Source organism: Lethenteron reissneri, chromosome 56 (genome assembly GCF_015708825.2).
Source record: "Lethenteron reissneri isolate LAM-NWPU_2019-01 chromosome 56, ASM1570882v1, whole genome shotgun sequence".
NCBI lineage: Eukaryota > Metazoa > Chordata > Hyperoartia > Petromyzontiformes > Petromyzontidae > Lethenteron > Lethenteron reissneri.
The window spans coordinates 9,346,471-9,363,023 of NC_083834.1; the positions used below are offsets into that span (position 1 = coordinate 9,346,471).

The following is a 16,553-nucleotide window of genomic DNA, read 5'->3' on the forward strand; positions in this document are numbered from 1 at the left end:
TCGCGTTTTTGGAACCTCGATAATGTTGGCACGTCCACATGGGGAGTCACGGCGTCTCAGACAACAGCCGTCGACTCATCCCCTCTTGTTCCATTTGACAAAGACTGCCCCCCCCCGCCTGCCTGCCCGCCCCCCCCCACAACAGGGCAAAGCAACAATAAGAGCAGGCTTAATGCGGCCAGCCAGCGCTGTTATCAATGCATCTCCACGCCTGAACTCCACTCTCAGCGATGAAATGACCAAAGCCAGCCGCAAGACTGTAACACTATTTAAATTATTTTCTTTTATTTTTTACCAGGTGTAAGTCCCACTGAGTGAAGTCGCTCTTTGTCGGAAGCGACTTGGCCATCACCAACGATAGCTTCACCGAAGCGGCTCATCGTCACGCGGAAATACATCACAGCCAAATTTTCTAAACGCATGATGTTGATTCTCAACGTGGAGGGGAAACACCGGAGGACCCGGAGCAAAACCCACGCGACCACGGGGAGAAAGAAACGCAAACTCCAAATGTACAGCAGCAGCAGCAGGCGTCAGGGTCGGGATCGAACCCACGCCCTCCTGTGTACCGGGCGAGGGAGTTAACATCTCTACACCGGTCATCACCACGTGGTGAATAAGCGGCAGCTTGTGTCTCCAACCAAAAGGTCACCCTGGAATTGGGGCAGGGAGGATCAGTTTAGATTTAAAACAAATTTTTTTAGAACTGCTTTTCGTATTTATTCATAATAAAAAAGGGGTTTGTTTTTTGGTTAGAGTAAATATAACTGTATCGTTAGCCCACCACCATCCGACACAGACAATTAGTGAGGTTTGTCAAGTAAACGAAACGTGTCAATTAGGTACAACAAGCTGCTGCAGTGGTCACTAATTGGGCTCGTTTTGCTTACGTGACAAACCTTACTGATTGGCAGTGTCGGGTGGCGGTGTGTTAACGACGCATTTATATTGACGCGATCTCACGTGAAAACAAAACCTTTATAACATCAGTTCCGAAAGCGTACGTGTTAAACTTTGTGTTTCATTTGTTGTCTTGCCCCCGCACCTCCGGCTAGCGCGGTTGGCTACGTACGGTGCGAAAGAAGTTCAACATAAATACACGCAGGATGGCCAGTGTACCTTTCAGTGTTTAAGTCTAAACATTCCAACACGTTGGTGTTAACACAACTGCATCTTAGCAACACGTGGGTGCCATGGTGGTTGTTTTGTCAGGAGCGGGCGCGTAGATGGGTGGAGGCGCGCTTGCCGATCTCGGTCGACAATGACCGTGACCAGCTCACGTGCTGAGTCGTCTCCAGCCATCACGTGACAGCCACCAGTTCACTTGCCGAGTCGTCTCCAGCCATCACGTGACAGCCACCAGTTCACTTGCCGAGTCGTCTCGAGCCATCACGTGACAGCCTCCAGTTCACTTGCCGAGTCATCTCCAGCCATCACGTGACAGCCACCAGTTCACTTGCCGAGTCGTCTCGAGCCATCACGTGACAGCCACCAGTTCACTTGCCGAGACGTCTCGAGCCATCACGTGACAGCCACCAGTTCACTTGCCGAGTCGTCTCCAGCCATCACGTGACAGCCACCAGTTCACTTGCTGAGTCGTCTCCAGCCATCACGTGACAGCCACCAGTTCACTTGCTGAGTCGTCTCCAGCCATCACGTGACAGCCTCCAGTTCACTTGCCGAGTCGTCTCCAGCCATCACGTGACAGCCACCAGTTCACTTGCTGAGTCGTCTCCAGCCATCACGTGACAGCCTCCAGTTCACTTGCCGAGTCGTCTCCAGCCATCACGTGACAGCCACCAGTTCACTTGCTGAGTCGTCTCCAGCCATCACGTGACAGCCACCAGTTCACTTGCTGAGTCGTCTCCAGCCATCACGTGACAGCCACCAGTTCACTTGCCGAGTCGTCTCGAGCCATCACGTGACAGCCACCAGTTCACTTGCTGAGTCATCTCGAGCCATCACGTGACAGCCACCAGTTCACTTGCTGAGTCGTCTCCATCCATCACGTGACAGCCACCAGTTCACTTGCTGAGTCGTCTCCATCCATCACGTGACAGCCACCAGTTCACTTGCTGAGTCGTCTCCAGCCATCACGTGACAGCCACCAGTTCACTTGCCGAGTCGTCTCCATCCATCACGTGACAGCCACCAGTTCACTTGCTGAGTCATCTCGAGCCATCACGTGACAGCCACCAGTTCACTTGCTGAGTCATCTCGAGCCATCACGTGACAGCCACCAGTTCACTTGCTGAGTCATCTCGAGCCATCACGTGACAGCATCCAGTTCACTTGCTGAGTCATCTCGAGCCATCACGTGACAGCCACCAGTTCACTTGCTGAGTCATCTCGAGCCATCACGTGACAGCCACCAGTTCACTTGCTGAGTCATCTCGAGCCATCACGTGACAGCCACCAGTTCACTTGCCGAGTCATCTCGAGCCATCACGTGACAGCCTCCAGTTCACTTGCTGAGTCATCTCCAGCCATCACGTGACAGCCTCCAGTTCACTTGCTGAGTCATCTCCAGCCATCACGTGACAGCCCCCAGTTCACTTGCTGAGTCATCTCGAGCCATCACGTGACAGCCTCCAGTTCACTTGCTGAGTCGTCTCCAGCCATCACGTGACAGCCCCCAGTCCACTTGCCGAGTCGTCTCCAGCCATCACGTGACAGCCCCCAGTTCACTTGCTGAGTCGTCTCGAGCCATCACGTGACAGCCTCCAGTTCACTTGCTGAGTCGTCTCCAGCCATCACGTGACAGCCTCTAGTTCACTTGCTGAGTCGTCTCCAGCCATCACGTGACAGCCTCCAGTTCACTTGCTGAGTCATCTCCAGCCATCACGTGACAGCCTCCAGTTCACTTGCCGAGTCGTCTCCATCCATCACGTGACAGCCTCCAGTTCACTTGCCGAGTCGTCTCCAGCCATCACGTGACAGCCACCAGTTCACTTGCCGAGTCGTCTCCAGCCATCACGTGACAGCCTCCAGTTCACTTGCTGAGTCGTCTCCAGCCATCACGTGACAGCCTCCAGTTCACTTGCTGAGTCGTCTCCAGCCATCACGTGACAGCCACCAGTTCACTTGCCGAGTCGTCTCCAGCCATCACGTGACAGCCACCAGTTCACTTGCTGAGTCGTCTCCATCCATCACGTGACAGCCTCCAGTTCACTTGCTGAGTCGTCTCCATCCATCACGTGACAGCCTCCAGTTCACTTGCCAAGTCGTCTCCAGCCATCACGTGACAGCCACCAGTTCACTTGCTGAGTCGTCTCCATCCATCACGTGACAGCCTCCAGTTCACTTGCTGAGTCGTCTCCATCCATCACGTGACAGCCTCCAGTTCACTTGCCGAGTCGTCTCCAGCCATCACGTGACAGCCTCCAGTTCACTTGCTGAGTCGTCTCCATCCATCACGTGACAGCCTCCAGTTCACTTGCCAAGTCGTCTCCATCCATCACGTGACAGCCTCCAGTTCACTTGCCAAGTCGTCTCCATCCATCACGTGACAGCCTCCAGTTCACTTGCCGAGTCGTCTCCATCCATCACGTGACAGCCTCCAGTTCACTTGCTGAGTCGTCTCCAGCCATCACGTGACAGCCTCCAGTTTACTTGCCGAGTCGTCTCCATCCATCACGTGACAGCCTCCAGTTCACTTGCTGAGTCGTCTCCATCCATCACGTGACAGCCTCCAGTTCACTTGCTGAGTCGTCTCCATCCATCACGTGACAGCCTCCAGTTCACTTGCTGAGTCGTCTCCATCCATCACGTGACAGCCTCCAGTTCACTTGCTGAGTCGTCTCCAGCCATCACGTGACAGCCTCCAGTTCACTTGCCGAGTCGTCTCCAGCCATCACGTGACAGCCACCATCCACTTTATAAACCACTTAGAAAATCTTAAGCACATAGACCGTGTTCCAAATCTGCATTGGGCAAACAACTTGGTTCTGCATTTCAGCATCATCATCATTAGCCACTGTCTGGATAAAGGTCACCCATTACCATGGTACCCCCTCTCCCACGTACCCCCTCTCCCGTGTACCCCCTCTCCAGCGTACCCCCTCTCCAGCGTACCCCCAGCACCTTTGCACCCCTCCTCCGGCTTATCGACACCGGTGCAGTTGCACCGCCTGCACCCTCGACAGTGGAGTCACCGCGCGCCGCCGCACTGCCCACCTCGTTCCTGCACGCCCACGTGACCCCCGTCTCACCGCTCCATCTCCGCGGCCGTCATCCCCTCCCGGGCGCATTCTCTCTCCGTTGAGCCATCACGTCAGAGCGGTCTTGCCCATCAGCCATGATGCCCCTTGCAGTGGATGCAAGTCTTCCCAATCCTCATTTTTTTATTTGTTTGTTTAAACAGTGAAGATGAAGATTCTGATTTACATTTAACAAGTGGGGGGGGGGGGGGGGGGGGGGGGGGGAGATGATTTTCTATTTTACATTAAGTACAAAAAGAGAGTTTTAAAAAAACACGTCGCTTTGGTCTTGAACGTGGTAGAGAGGAGACCGTTTCGCTTCTCTTCCGTCCCCCGTCCGCTACTTTCCCGGGTACGGTGGAGGAGGGTAGCCAGGCCCGGGGCCCGTGCTTTGGGCCGCGTAGGGGGGCGGCAGGTCGGCTCCCACTGCCGGACTGTACGGACTGTACGGCGGTGGCGGGGGGAAGCCTGCACAGGCCGGACACAGGGTCATGGGTAAGGAAGGGGCAAGTCAGAGACGGGAGGGGTTCTGCCATAGATCCGCCCCGCGTAGCCTGGGACAGGCTGTTGGGGCGAGTGCCGTTAGCGAGCAGCGCCGACGAGGCACCGGCACGGCACGCGAGGGGGGTGGGTGGCCAGCAACCACGCCCGGCCGCCTTTGTCTCCCCCCAGTGGCGATGTTTTTTACACACCGTATCAGGTACTCGTGAGGCCGAATCGACCCTAGAGCAGGCCCAGGACCGGTTCAGATAATCGTCGCCTGGCGTTGGCCGGGAGCGGGAATCGAGCCCGGGTCACCGGCTCCGTCGCGTCGCGCGCTCACCGCTCACCGCTACCCCAGGGAGACGGACGGGGGTGGGGAACTCCCAGGGCACGTGCACGGAGAGAGCCGCTTTGCAACACCAGCTGCGTAGCCCCACACATCGCACCGCCGCACACAGAGGCGAGCAAACGCCAACAGTGCAAAGGGGATCTCTGGTGAGGTTCCAGCGGGAGCGGAAGGGCTTATGGCCATGGGTTGTAAGGCCAAGACGACGGGACAGGGGTTACTTGATTAGTTGGGGTTTGGAGTAATGGTGCAGTTTGCTTGACTAACGTGGTTAGGGGTAGGGGTAGTGTTTACTTGGCTATTGTGGTTGGGGCTCTCTGGCCTCTCTCTATGCGCTGTGAAGAAGGCCCATTGCCCAACACGCTGCCTATCATACGCCTTTTCTTTTTAAGGCAGTGTTGTTGCCGAATGAGTCGGGTATTTTTTTTTCTTTGTTATTGAACGGTTGAGTAATTTGTTTACGTTGGAAGTAGTGCTGGACCCTACTTGGAGTAGGGGTTTGGTTGGCTGGGGAGGTAAATATTCGAGCTACAGATTGGTTGGATGGCGTGGCTGTGAGTATGGGCAGGGCGAGCGACTGGGCCGGTTTGTTAGTTTGTTGTGGTTAGGGGTAGCTGCCGAGGAGCATTTAATAATTAAACCAACGCACGCATGCGCCGGATCGTGAAAGGTGCGAATGAGCACTGTTAATCGCCAATGAGGATAATCCGCCCGTGGATAAATGAGAGTCACCTGCAGAAGCAACCCAACAGAAATTCGTATATTTCGTCTTCAACTGGCCGTCGACGAAGCGGCTGATGATTAGAGCGAGCGTGTGCCTTCAAAACATTCCATTAACTCTTTAACAAGCACGCTTTATCCGCAGCACAGATGACCTGGCTCCAAATTGCCGAAGCGTCGCTAAATTCCACGCGGTCTGCGCAAGACCCATCCGTTGCGACTTGCCTTCCCATAAAATTTAAAATGAGAAAAAAAACGCGATCCTTATTTATTATTTGTTTAATTTACTCCGTAGATTTTTTTTTTGCGCGTCCTAAATATTCGCTGCGCACGGTCGCACTTAATCTTGCTCGGTCGATGTTAGCCGCCGAGGTCGTGACGGGCTTAACTCATTCCTGTTGCTCCGTGCCTCCTGTACCGTTTCCAGTCCTGCTGCGACGTGCACCCGATGCCTACTTAATATTCGCTCCGATATCGGCACGTAAATTAAACACCGACGGACCGACCCGCCAACGCACCGACCCACCGTACTTACTATAACCCTCGCCGGCCGCCACGGTGACGGTGCTGAGCGCGTTGGAGCGCGACGGCGTCGCCATGCCCACCCTGCGCTGGCTCGACTTGAGGCAGGAGCAGATGCACACGGCCACGGCCGCGATGATCCCCAGCAGGAAGACGAGGCCCAGCACGATGCCGGCGATCGCCGCCCCCCTGCACAGCGCGCGCAACCACACGGACGCGACGGGCGAGACGCTCCGCTGGATGTCTGCGAAAAAGAGCTTTGTAGCTCGTCGGATTTCCTCCAGTGGCATGTTAATGTTTCCGGTTGCGATTCTGAAATGCCCGGGGGATTTGTCACGCCCTGCATTGTTTGTTGCCCCCCCCCAACCCACCCCCCACACCTTTCTAGCAAATGATGTTGATCCGGCTGCTCGGTCATACAAAAGACGTGGATCTGAAAAACGAAGTTCGACTGGCTGGAGGAGTTTATTCACAAACTCGTCTAACGACAAAAATGCGATTTTACATTTCATATCCGGCCCTCTACACTGCATCGCACCGCCACGCTCTGCTTGGGCAATACTGCAGGGGGTAGAGGGGGGTTATGGGAAAGTGGCGGTGGGGCTAAACGCATTCGGCGGAGACCTGCTCCCGCAGATGGATGCCAACTCTGAGTGGACCCTTCCGAGCGGGGCTAGAAGAATGAATGGAGGCGCCGCAGGCGTGCACTCACGTCAGCACGTTGCCCACGTAGGAGAGGTACGAGCAGCAGTAGGCCGTGTCGTCGGAGCTGCAGCAGTACTTCTCCTGGTCGCACACGTCGTAGCACTGCGCCAGCGCCACGTCTGCCAAACAGGCGCAGCGCGAGCACCGCAATTAAAACGCATCGTGAGATGTGCGTGTGTGTGTGTGTGTGCGTGTGTGTGTGTGCGTGTGTGCGTGTGCGCGTGTGCGTGTGCGTGTGTGTGTGTTGTGGGGAGCGGTAGCGGTTAGCGCGCTGCGCTATGAACCTGGCGACCCGGGTTCGATTCCCGCTCACGGCTAACACCAGTGACGATTATCTGAACCGGTCCTGGGCCTTCCCTAGGTCGACTCAGCCTTAAATGAGTACCTGGTGCGGTGTGTAAACATCGCCACTAGGGAGACAAAGGCGGTCGGGCGTGGTGCTGGCCACCCACCCCCTCGTGTACCGTTCCGGCCTTCATAGGTGCTCGCTAACAGCACTTGCCCCTACAGTCTGTTCAGGCTATACGGGGGATCTTTATCTTTTTTGTGTGTGTGTGTGTGTGCGTGTGTGTGTGTGCGTGTGTGTGTGCGTGTGTGTGCGTGTGTGTGTGCGTGTGTGTGTGCGTGTGTGTGCGTGTGTGTGCGTGTGTGTGCGCGTGTGTGTGTGCGTGTAGATATAGTGGGGAGCGGGAGTGTAGCGGTTAGTGCTACGCTGCGCTACAAACCCGGCGACCCGAGTTCGATTCCCGTTCACGGCCCACACCGGTGACGATTATCAGAACCGGTCCTGGGCCTCCACTAGGTCGACTCAGCCTCAAATGACTACCTGGTGCGATGTGTAAACTTCGCCACTGTTGACAACGCAGCCCCGCAGCGCTGTGCGCGAGCACTATCCAGGCACAATCACGTTTTCGCCGCGAGATCCGATGAGATAGCGGGTGTGCGTTCCGTGCGATTTGGTCGCGGGAGAAAAAATTGTATTAACATGCGAATACAAATTTTTTTGGGACCGGAACGCGTTTGCAGTGGTGTACGGGTATACATGAAAAACACCCTTCTATACACTTTCGATTCATACGGTTCGTAAATGTGACCGCGTCTCAAGGACCGCTGTGCAAATGAAGGAAACCGCGCGCATCTAAATAGTCTGGAGAAGAGGGGGGGTCCCTCCGTTTGGAGGGGCGCGGAATGCCAGACGGCAGAGAGGTACAGTTGAGATCGATACATACAAACGAGATGACTTCACGGCAGAAGCGTGTATGGAGACGCTTAAAAAAAAAGGGACAGAGGCGATCATAGGCAAAGAAGATACATTCTCAAGGCCGCACTTGACCAGGGCAAGGGGTTTCAGCCACGTCGACTGTCAGAGGGAGGAAAAAACACATTCACACATCCTAAACTGCCTTGTATACTGGATACATCGCACTGCCAAAGAGGCTTCTTTTGGCAAATAACCCTTTAAAATTAAAATTAATAAAAGTAAAATAAAATAAAAATCACGACGTTTCGGAGGCAACACAAGCTTCCGTCTTCAGGTGGAACCGTCACAGCACGCTCGCTGTATCAAAGAATATGAATCCTTGCAGTCACGAAAGCTTCAAATCTAGAATTAAATAACCCTTTCTTGAATACGAAGGGCAGATAACAAGCACAACAACAGCAACAGCACACGATACACCGTGGCTTTGTGCGAGTATCGTCCGAATGTGACCGTTATCTCAAGACGCAGCACAAACACAGTTGGGTGTGTTTACTCTGCAGAGACAGAGGGCTGAGTGGGGGAGGCGGACAGTCCGCATGAAGGACGGAAAGTGTTTTTGCTCGAGCCTGGACTTGGAACAGGGCTGGGGGGGCGGGGTGTTGGGCTAGGGGGGGGGGGAAGGAGTCGAGGGCAGATTGGTGGAAGGTGCACTTCAGAAACGCCGGCACGCGATAGAGGGACACGTGAAAACTGTAGCACGATATCATCTTCTTGGTTCTTTCGGTAAAGTCACGTAGAAGGGAAGTAATAAAATAATAAAAATAAAACACAATAAAATAATTATCACAATATTTCGCGTGTGACCTGTAGTTGAAGAAATCAGTCGATGGCTCAGCCCGCAAGCAATTGTAGGGCTGCACCTTCACCGCGGTTAGTTTTTAGCGCATTTCACCGTGACAGGAGGTGCTCACACCGCACGCAAGTGTTGTAAATGCACGCGAACAACTCGCGTGAATTTCGGTGACCCACTTAAAAGCGACACGAGCCGTTCCTGCTGCCAACGGCACAACGCGTGGCTCTGGTTGACGTATCCGTACGTGTAAAATGTATCCGATTTAGGGAATGTTTTAGCCGACTAAACTTTGACAAGACGCGATTATGGCTAAAGAGGGCGGCGATGCGTGAGAAAGCTTTGACTTTACAAAAACGGACTCGCGCTCAGTTACGCGACATTTTCAAACGATTTGTGTAAATGCGCAGGCCCTTTTTTGCCGACCCACTGCTGGATGAGGGCCTTGTCAATCCACTGTTGGATGAGGGCCTTGTCAATCCACCGATGGATGTGCCGGTTGGCACGATACTTTGTGCGCCACACCGGTCTGTCAGCTGTTGGTGAAGAGCTAGACCATGGAGCCATAGGGCTCGCGGGTGGCTAGGAGATGTTAACTCCCTCGCCTGGTATACAGGAGGTCAGTGGCGAGATGTTAACTCCCTCGCCTGGTTTACAGGAGGTCGGTGGCTTGGAGATGTTAACTCCCTTGCCTGGTGTACAGGAGGTCGGTGGCTAGGAGATGTTAACTCCCTCGCCTGGTATACAGGAGGTCAGTGGCGAGATGTTAACTCCCTTTCCTGGTATACAGGAGGTCGGTAGCTAGGAGATGTTAACTCCCTTGCCTGACATACAGGAGGTCGATGGCTTGGAGATGTTAACTCCCTTGTCTGGTATACAGGAGGTCGTGGATTCGATCCCGACCCTGACGGCTGCTGTATATTTGGAGTTTGCGTGTCTCTCTCTCTCGCTCTCCCCGTGGTCGCGTGTATTTTTCTCCGGGTCCTCCGGTTTTTCCCCTCCACATTTAGAATGAACGTCACGCGTTTATGGAGTATTTGGCTGCTGCAAATTTCCACGTGATGAAGCCACGATCGTTGAGCTATCATTTGCAATAGCCAGGTCGCTTCTGAAAAATAGGTGTAGAGCTTAGTGAGCTTTACCTGGTAAATAAAAAAAAAGTTTAGTTTATTTCAGCACAGAAGTACAGAAGTTTCACAATGGATTTCACCGAACCCTCCCACTTTAAAACTATTTAAACTATGTTTTATTTTACCACGTAGGACCCACTGAGCTATATAGATTTTTTTCAGAAGGGACCTGACCACAGATGGTAGCTCAACGAAGCGGCTTATCGTCGCGTGGAAATTTATAGCAGACAAATACTCTTAAACGCTCGATGTTGATTCTGTATGCGGAGGGAAAACCCGGAGCACCTGGAGAGAAATTCACGTGACCACAGAGAGAACGAACGTGAAAACTCCAAATATACAGCAGCAGGCGTCGTCAGGGTCGGGTTCACACCCACGACCTCCTGCATACCAGGCGAGGTAGTTAACATATCCTTGCCACCCTGATGTTGATGAGAGAGACATACAAACTACAAATATATACAGCAGGCGTCTGGGTCGGGATCGAACCCACGACCCCCTGCATACCAGGCGAGGTAGTTAACATCTCGCCACCGTGGCACCCACGACGTAGTCCCGGCGGCAGTCGAGAGCAGCAACCTGTTCGTGCACGTATTAGGTCACCCATCCATCGCGAGCATTCACCAGGCTCACACCCCCCCCCCCTCCTGCTTAAGCTTCCAAGATGTAGGAAGATCGTGCGCGTTTCACGCGAGTTGGTCATCGGGCTGTTTACGTAGCCTCGTGAGGTCACCATGACTGAACATTCCTGATTGACACACGCTGCGTAAAACGATGCACGGAACAGCCCTTTGCTGTCAAGCCACCGGTCGGACGAGGCCTTCCCCACGCCGTGCTGGTTCCCGTCGGTGGTGTTTGACCATACTTCACCACGCCGGTCGGTTCGAGATGAAGTCCCCGGCGTGTACCTTGTAAGCGATCTTTCACCTCGTGAATCTTACTCCTGGCACAGCGTGGTACCCGCACGCGTTTGTGAGCGAGTTTTCTTTTTTAAACGTTTCGTGGCGAGCCCCAGAGTGCGCACCAGGCGAGAGATTGGGTGCACAAGACAATTGTCAGTGAATCTAACTAAAATGGTCTCGAGTTCAAAAGTTAGTTTAAGACAATAGCAAGCTAATTCAGTAACACACAACACGAGCGAATTAATCTCCTTCTAAAGCGAATCCGTCTCGCAATGTTGTCCTTGTTTCTGTTGGGATCTCGTCTCACCACATCTCCCTTATCTCACTACAACTGTGTATCTTGTCTGTGAGTCTCACACCTCACTACAACTGTGTATCTTGTCTGTGTGTTCCACGCCTCACTACAACTGTGTATCTCGTCTGTGTGTTCCACACCTCACTACAACTGTGTATCTTGTCTGTGTGTTCCACACCTCACTACAACTGTGTATCTTGTCTGTGTGTTCCACACCTCACTACAACTGTGTATCTTGTCTGTGTGTTCCACGCCTCACTACAACTGTGTGTCTTGTCTGTGTGTTCCACGCCTCACTACAACTGTGTGTCTTGTCTGTGTGTTCCACGCCTCACTACAACTGTGTATCTTGTCTGTGTGTTCCACGCCTCACTACAACTGTGTATCTTGTCTGTGTGTTCCACGCCTCACTACAACTGTGTATCTTGTCTGTGTGTTCCACGCCTCACTGCAACTGTGTATCTTGTCTGTGTGTTCCACGCCTCACTACAACTGTGTATCTTGTCTGTGTGTTCCACGCCTCACTACAACTGTGTATCTTGTCTGTGTGTTCCACGCCTCACTACAACTGTGTATCTTGTCTGTGTGTTCCACGCCTCACTACAACTGTGTATCTTGTCTGTGTGTTCCACGCCTCACTACAACTGTGTATCTTGTCTGTGTGTTCCACACCTCACTACAACTGTGTATCTTGTCTGTGTGTTCCACGCCTCACTACAACTGTGTATCTTGTCTGTGTGTTCCACGCCTCACTACAACTGTGTATCTTGTCTGTGTGTTCCACACCTCACTACAACTGTGTATCTTGTCTGTGTGTTCCACGCCTCACTACAACTGTGTATCTTGTCTGTGTGTTCCACGCCTCACTACAACTGTGTGTCTTGTCTGTGTGTTCCACGCCTCACTACAACTGTGTATCTTGTCTGTGTGTTCCACACCTCACTACAACTGTGTATCTCGTCTGTGTGTTCCACGCCTCACTACAACTGTGTATCTCGTCTGTGTGTTCCACGCCTCACTACAACTGTGTATCTTGTCTGTGTGTTCCACACCTCACTACAACTGTGTATCTTGTCTGTGTGTTCCACGCCTCACTACAACTGTGTATCTTGTCTGTGTGTTCCACGCCTCACTACAACTGTGTATCTTGTCTGTGTGTTCCACACCTCACTACAACTGTGTATCTTGTCTGTGTGTTCCACGCCTCACTACAACTGTGTATCTTGTCTGTGTGTTCCACGCCTCACTACAACTGTGTATCTTGTCTGTGTGTTCCACACCTCACTACAACTGTGTATCTTGTCTGTGTGTTCCACGCCTCACTACAACTGTGTATCTCGTCTGTGTGTTCCACGCCTCACTACAACTGTGTGTCTTGTCTGTGTGTTCCACGCCTCACTACAACTGTGTATCTTGTCTGTGTGTTCCACGCCTCACTACAACTGTGTATCTTGTCTGTGTGTTCCACGCCTCACTACAACTGTGTATCTTGTCTGTGTGTTCCACACCTCACCACAACTGTGTATCTTGTCTGTGAGTTCCACACCTCACTACAACTGTGTATCTTGTCTGTGTGTTCCACGCCTCACTACAACTGTGTATCTTGTCTGTGTGTTCCACACCTCACCACAACTGTGTATCTTGTCTGTGAGTTCCACACCTCACTACAACTGTGTATCTTGTCTGTGTGTTCCACGCCTCACTACAACTGTGTATCTTGTCTGTGTGTTCCACACCTCACCACAACTGTGTATCTTGTCTGTGAGTTCCACGCCTCACTGCATCCCTTGTCCACACAGTCGTCCATTCAATCGTCTCTCGTCGCAGGGCGGTGTCAAAGTTGAAAAGGTCACCCAACAAATGATTCTCTGTTTCGGGGCCCCAAAGACGACATTGGGACCGACCCAACAACCACAGTAGCTAGGAGATGTTAACTACCTCGCCTGGTCTACAGGAGGTCGTGGGCTCGTTCCCAACCCTGACGACTGCTCTATATTTGGAGTTTGCGTCTTTATCTCTCTCTCTCTCTCCCCATGGTCACGTGGATTTTTTTTAGAATCAACATCACGCGTTCAGAGTATTTGGCCGCTGTTATAAATTCCTACGTCGTGAAGATAAGCAACTTAGCTTGAGTTATGATTTGTGATAGCCAGGTCGCTTATGCAAAAAACTACTATATAGTTCCGTGGGCTTTACCTGGTAAAATGTACCAAAAAAATAGCGATTATAGTCTGTTTTAGTTTTTAACCACGATGACTCCCCTACACCATCCACCCCAACCACGTGGGTCATGTAGACACCCACGTGGGTCATGTAGACAACCACGTGGGTCATGCAGACAACCACGTGGGTCATGCAGACAACCCAGGTGGGTCATGCAGACAACCCATGTGGGTCATGCAGACAACCCACGTGGGTCATGCAGACAACCCACGTGGGTCATGCAGACAACCCACGTGGGTCATGCAGACAACCCACGTGGGTCATGCAGACAACCACGTGGGTCATGCAGACAACCCACGTGGGTCATGCAGACAACCCACGTGGGTCATGCAGACAACCACGTGGGTCATGCAGACAACCCAGGTGGGTCATGCAGACAACCACGTGGGTCATGCAGACAACCACGTGGGTCATGCAGACAACCACGTGGGTCATGCAGACAACCACGTGGGTCATGCAGACAACCCAGGTGGGTCATGCAGACAACCACGTGGGTCATGCAGACAACCCACGTGGGTCATGCAGACAACCCACGTGGGTCATGCAGACAACCACGTGGGTCATGCAGACAACCCACGTGGGTCATGCAGACAACCACGTGGGTCATGCAGACAACCACGTGGGTCATGCAGACAACCCAGGTGGGTCATGCAGACAACCACGTGGGTCATGCAGACAACCCACGTGGGTCATGCAGACAACCCACGTGGGTCATGCAGACAACCACGTGGGTCATGCAGACAACCACGTGGGTCATGCAGACAACCACGTGGGTCATGCAGACAACCCACGTGGGGCATGCAGACAACCACGTGGGTCATGCAGACAACCACGTGGGTCATGCAGACAAACCACGTGGGTCATGCAGACAACCACGTGGGTCATGTAGACAACCCACGTGGGTCATGCAGACAACCACGTGGGTCATGCAGACAACCACGTGGGTCATGCAGACAACCCACGTGGGTCATGCAGACAACCACGTGGGGCATGCAGACAACCACGTGGGGCATGCAGACAACCACGTGGGTCATGCAGACAACCACGTGGGTCATGCAGACAAACCACGTGGGTCATGCAGACAACCACGTGGGTCATGTAGACAACCACGTGGGGCATGCAGACAACCACGTGGGTCATGCAGACAAACCACGTGGGTCATGCAGACAACCACGTGGGTCATGCAGACAACCACGTGGGTCATGCAGACAACCACGTGGGTCATGCAGACAACCACGTGGGTCATGCAGACAACCCACGTGGGGCATGCAGACAACCACGTGGGTCATGCAGACAACCACGTGGGTCATGCAGACAAACCACGTGGGTCATGCAGACAACCACGTGGGTCATGTAGACAACCACGTGGGGCATGCAGACACCCACGCGGGCACGGCTCTGTGACCGTGGGAACAAAAAACACAATGCAGACAACAACTCGCAGACGTCGTCGGACAAAAAAAACCCCGCGACATGGACATTCCCCAACCACGATCGAGCACAAAACGAGGACAACCAAGTCTGTCCACAGGCCACGTGTGGGGGAGACGACACATCGAGAGGGATGAGTTCGGGACAAGAAGCACGCAGAAGACACGTGGGAGAAGGCGCTTGGAGTTATGCCAAAGAGACGGCAAGGGCGGACACACAAGACGTGGGTTATCGAGTTTAGGGGTTCTGCGTCTTCTCGGCCTGGGGGGCACGCACATCGTGGGGGTGCGAGATGCCCTTTCTGGGGGTTGGGGGGGATGAGAGACATGGGCCAGAATTTTTGAGAAGGTAAATAGTCGACAACACAATTAAGCACGGGAATGTAAGCTACAGCTTACTTTCATAATAGAGGTGTTTTGGGGTTATATCGCGTAAATGTGTCGTTAACCCCTCCACCACCCGACACAGCCAAGTAGTGAGGTTTGTCGCGTAAACAGAACGTGCCAATTCGTCACCAGTACAGCAACATCTCTACAATGGATGATATTGGTCGCGAAAGCCTGCGTGTTAAACTGACAACTTTGTTTCATCAAACCCTATGTATGTATTTAACGTTGTACACGTTGTGTACGATTGAAACCCAAAGGGAGGGGGGTGCAAGGCTGCAGTGAAAAGGGTCGAGGGCTCACGCGGATCGAGAGGGACGAGACCCCCGGGCACGGAGACGGACCGACTTGCGGAGAAAAGTGGTTGTACGAAAGTGGCCTTGGGCTCGGCGCGTCGGACCAAAGCGACTGCTGCGATGTGCGGCGTGCGGGAAAACTTCGCCGGAGAGGGCAGAGGAGGCCCCGCGAACGATCGAGGGAGCAGCGCGCGGAAGATGATGGAGCCGTGGAACGAGAAGCCCGCGGCGTGTCAGACGTTTCGCGGATTGCTCCATCGCATAGACCGCGCGAGAGATGGCGGTGGAGTTGGCTCGCCAGCCAGCAGTGGATTTATCATGGCCGATGACGACGATGACAGCGAGAGATGATGCCGGCTTTGAGAGGGCTCCATCCAGCGGTGGATAAGACCGCGACCCGACGCGATGGGGAACAACTCACCGACAAAGGCGACCACTGCCAAGAGGGCAGGCGGAGTGGCGCGCAGACGCGAAGTCATCATCGCGCATTCCTTCTTGCGAGACAAAAGGTTTCCCTCTCTCGCAGCAGCAGCAGCGGCGGCTGATAAGTCCCGTTCCGTCTCTCCCTCCCCCCTCTCTCTCTCGAGCTCTCGTCCCACGCAGGGATACCGGCACAAATCACGACAGATAAAAACCCTAATCCGAGTAGGGGTGGTGGGGTGGGGGGGGTAAGCGCAAGGGTTTTGAGAACTTTTCGGCTGAGATGTTTGGGATCGACCCCCAAACTCTATGTGGTGGCGTTCCTGTTCCCCTCCCCGCCACGCAGTAACAACAACGTCAGCTGCTGAAGCTCGCCTCGCTCTTCTCTCTCTCGCACGGCACGGCACGCGGGCAGGAAGACTGGGTGGGTGGGTGGCTCTGCTG

The 16,553-nt window shown here is 53.5% G+C and overlaps 1 protein-coding gene across 1 annotated transcript; it reads right to left on the reverse strand.

Moving 5' to 3' along the window:
- Window positions 1-4,437: 4,437 nt before the first annotated feature.
- CYYR1 (cysteine and tyrosine rich 1) lies at window positions 4,438-16,553 on the reverse strand. The gene is made up of 4 exons (XM_061574602.1): window positions 16,111-16,553; window positions 6,983-7,094; window positions 6,284-6,459; window positions 4,438-4,667 (listed from the first exon to the last, which is right to left on the reverse strand). The coding sequence occupies exons 1-4, from the start codon at window positions 16,169-16,171 to the stop codon at window positions 4,540-4,542; spliced, it is 477 nt and encodes a 158-aa protein (XP_061430586.1). The 5' UTR covers window positions 16,172-16,553; the 3' UTR covers window positions 4,438-4,539.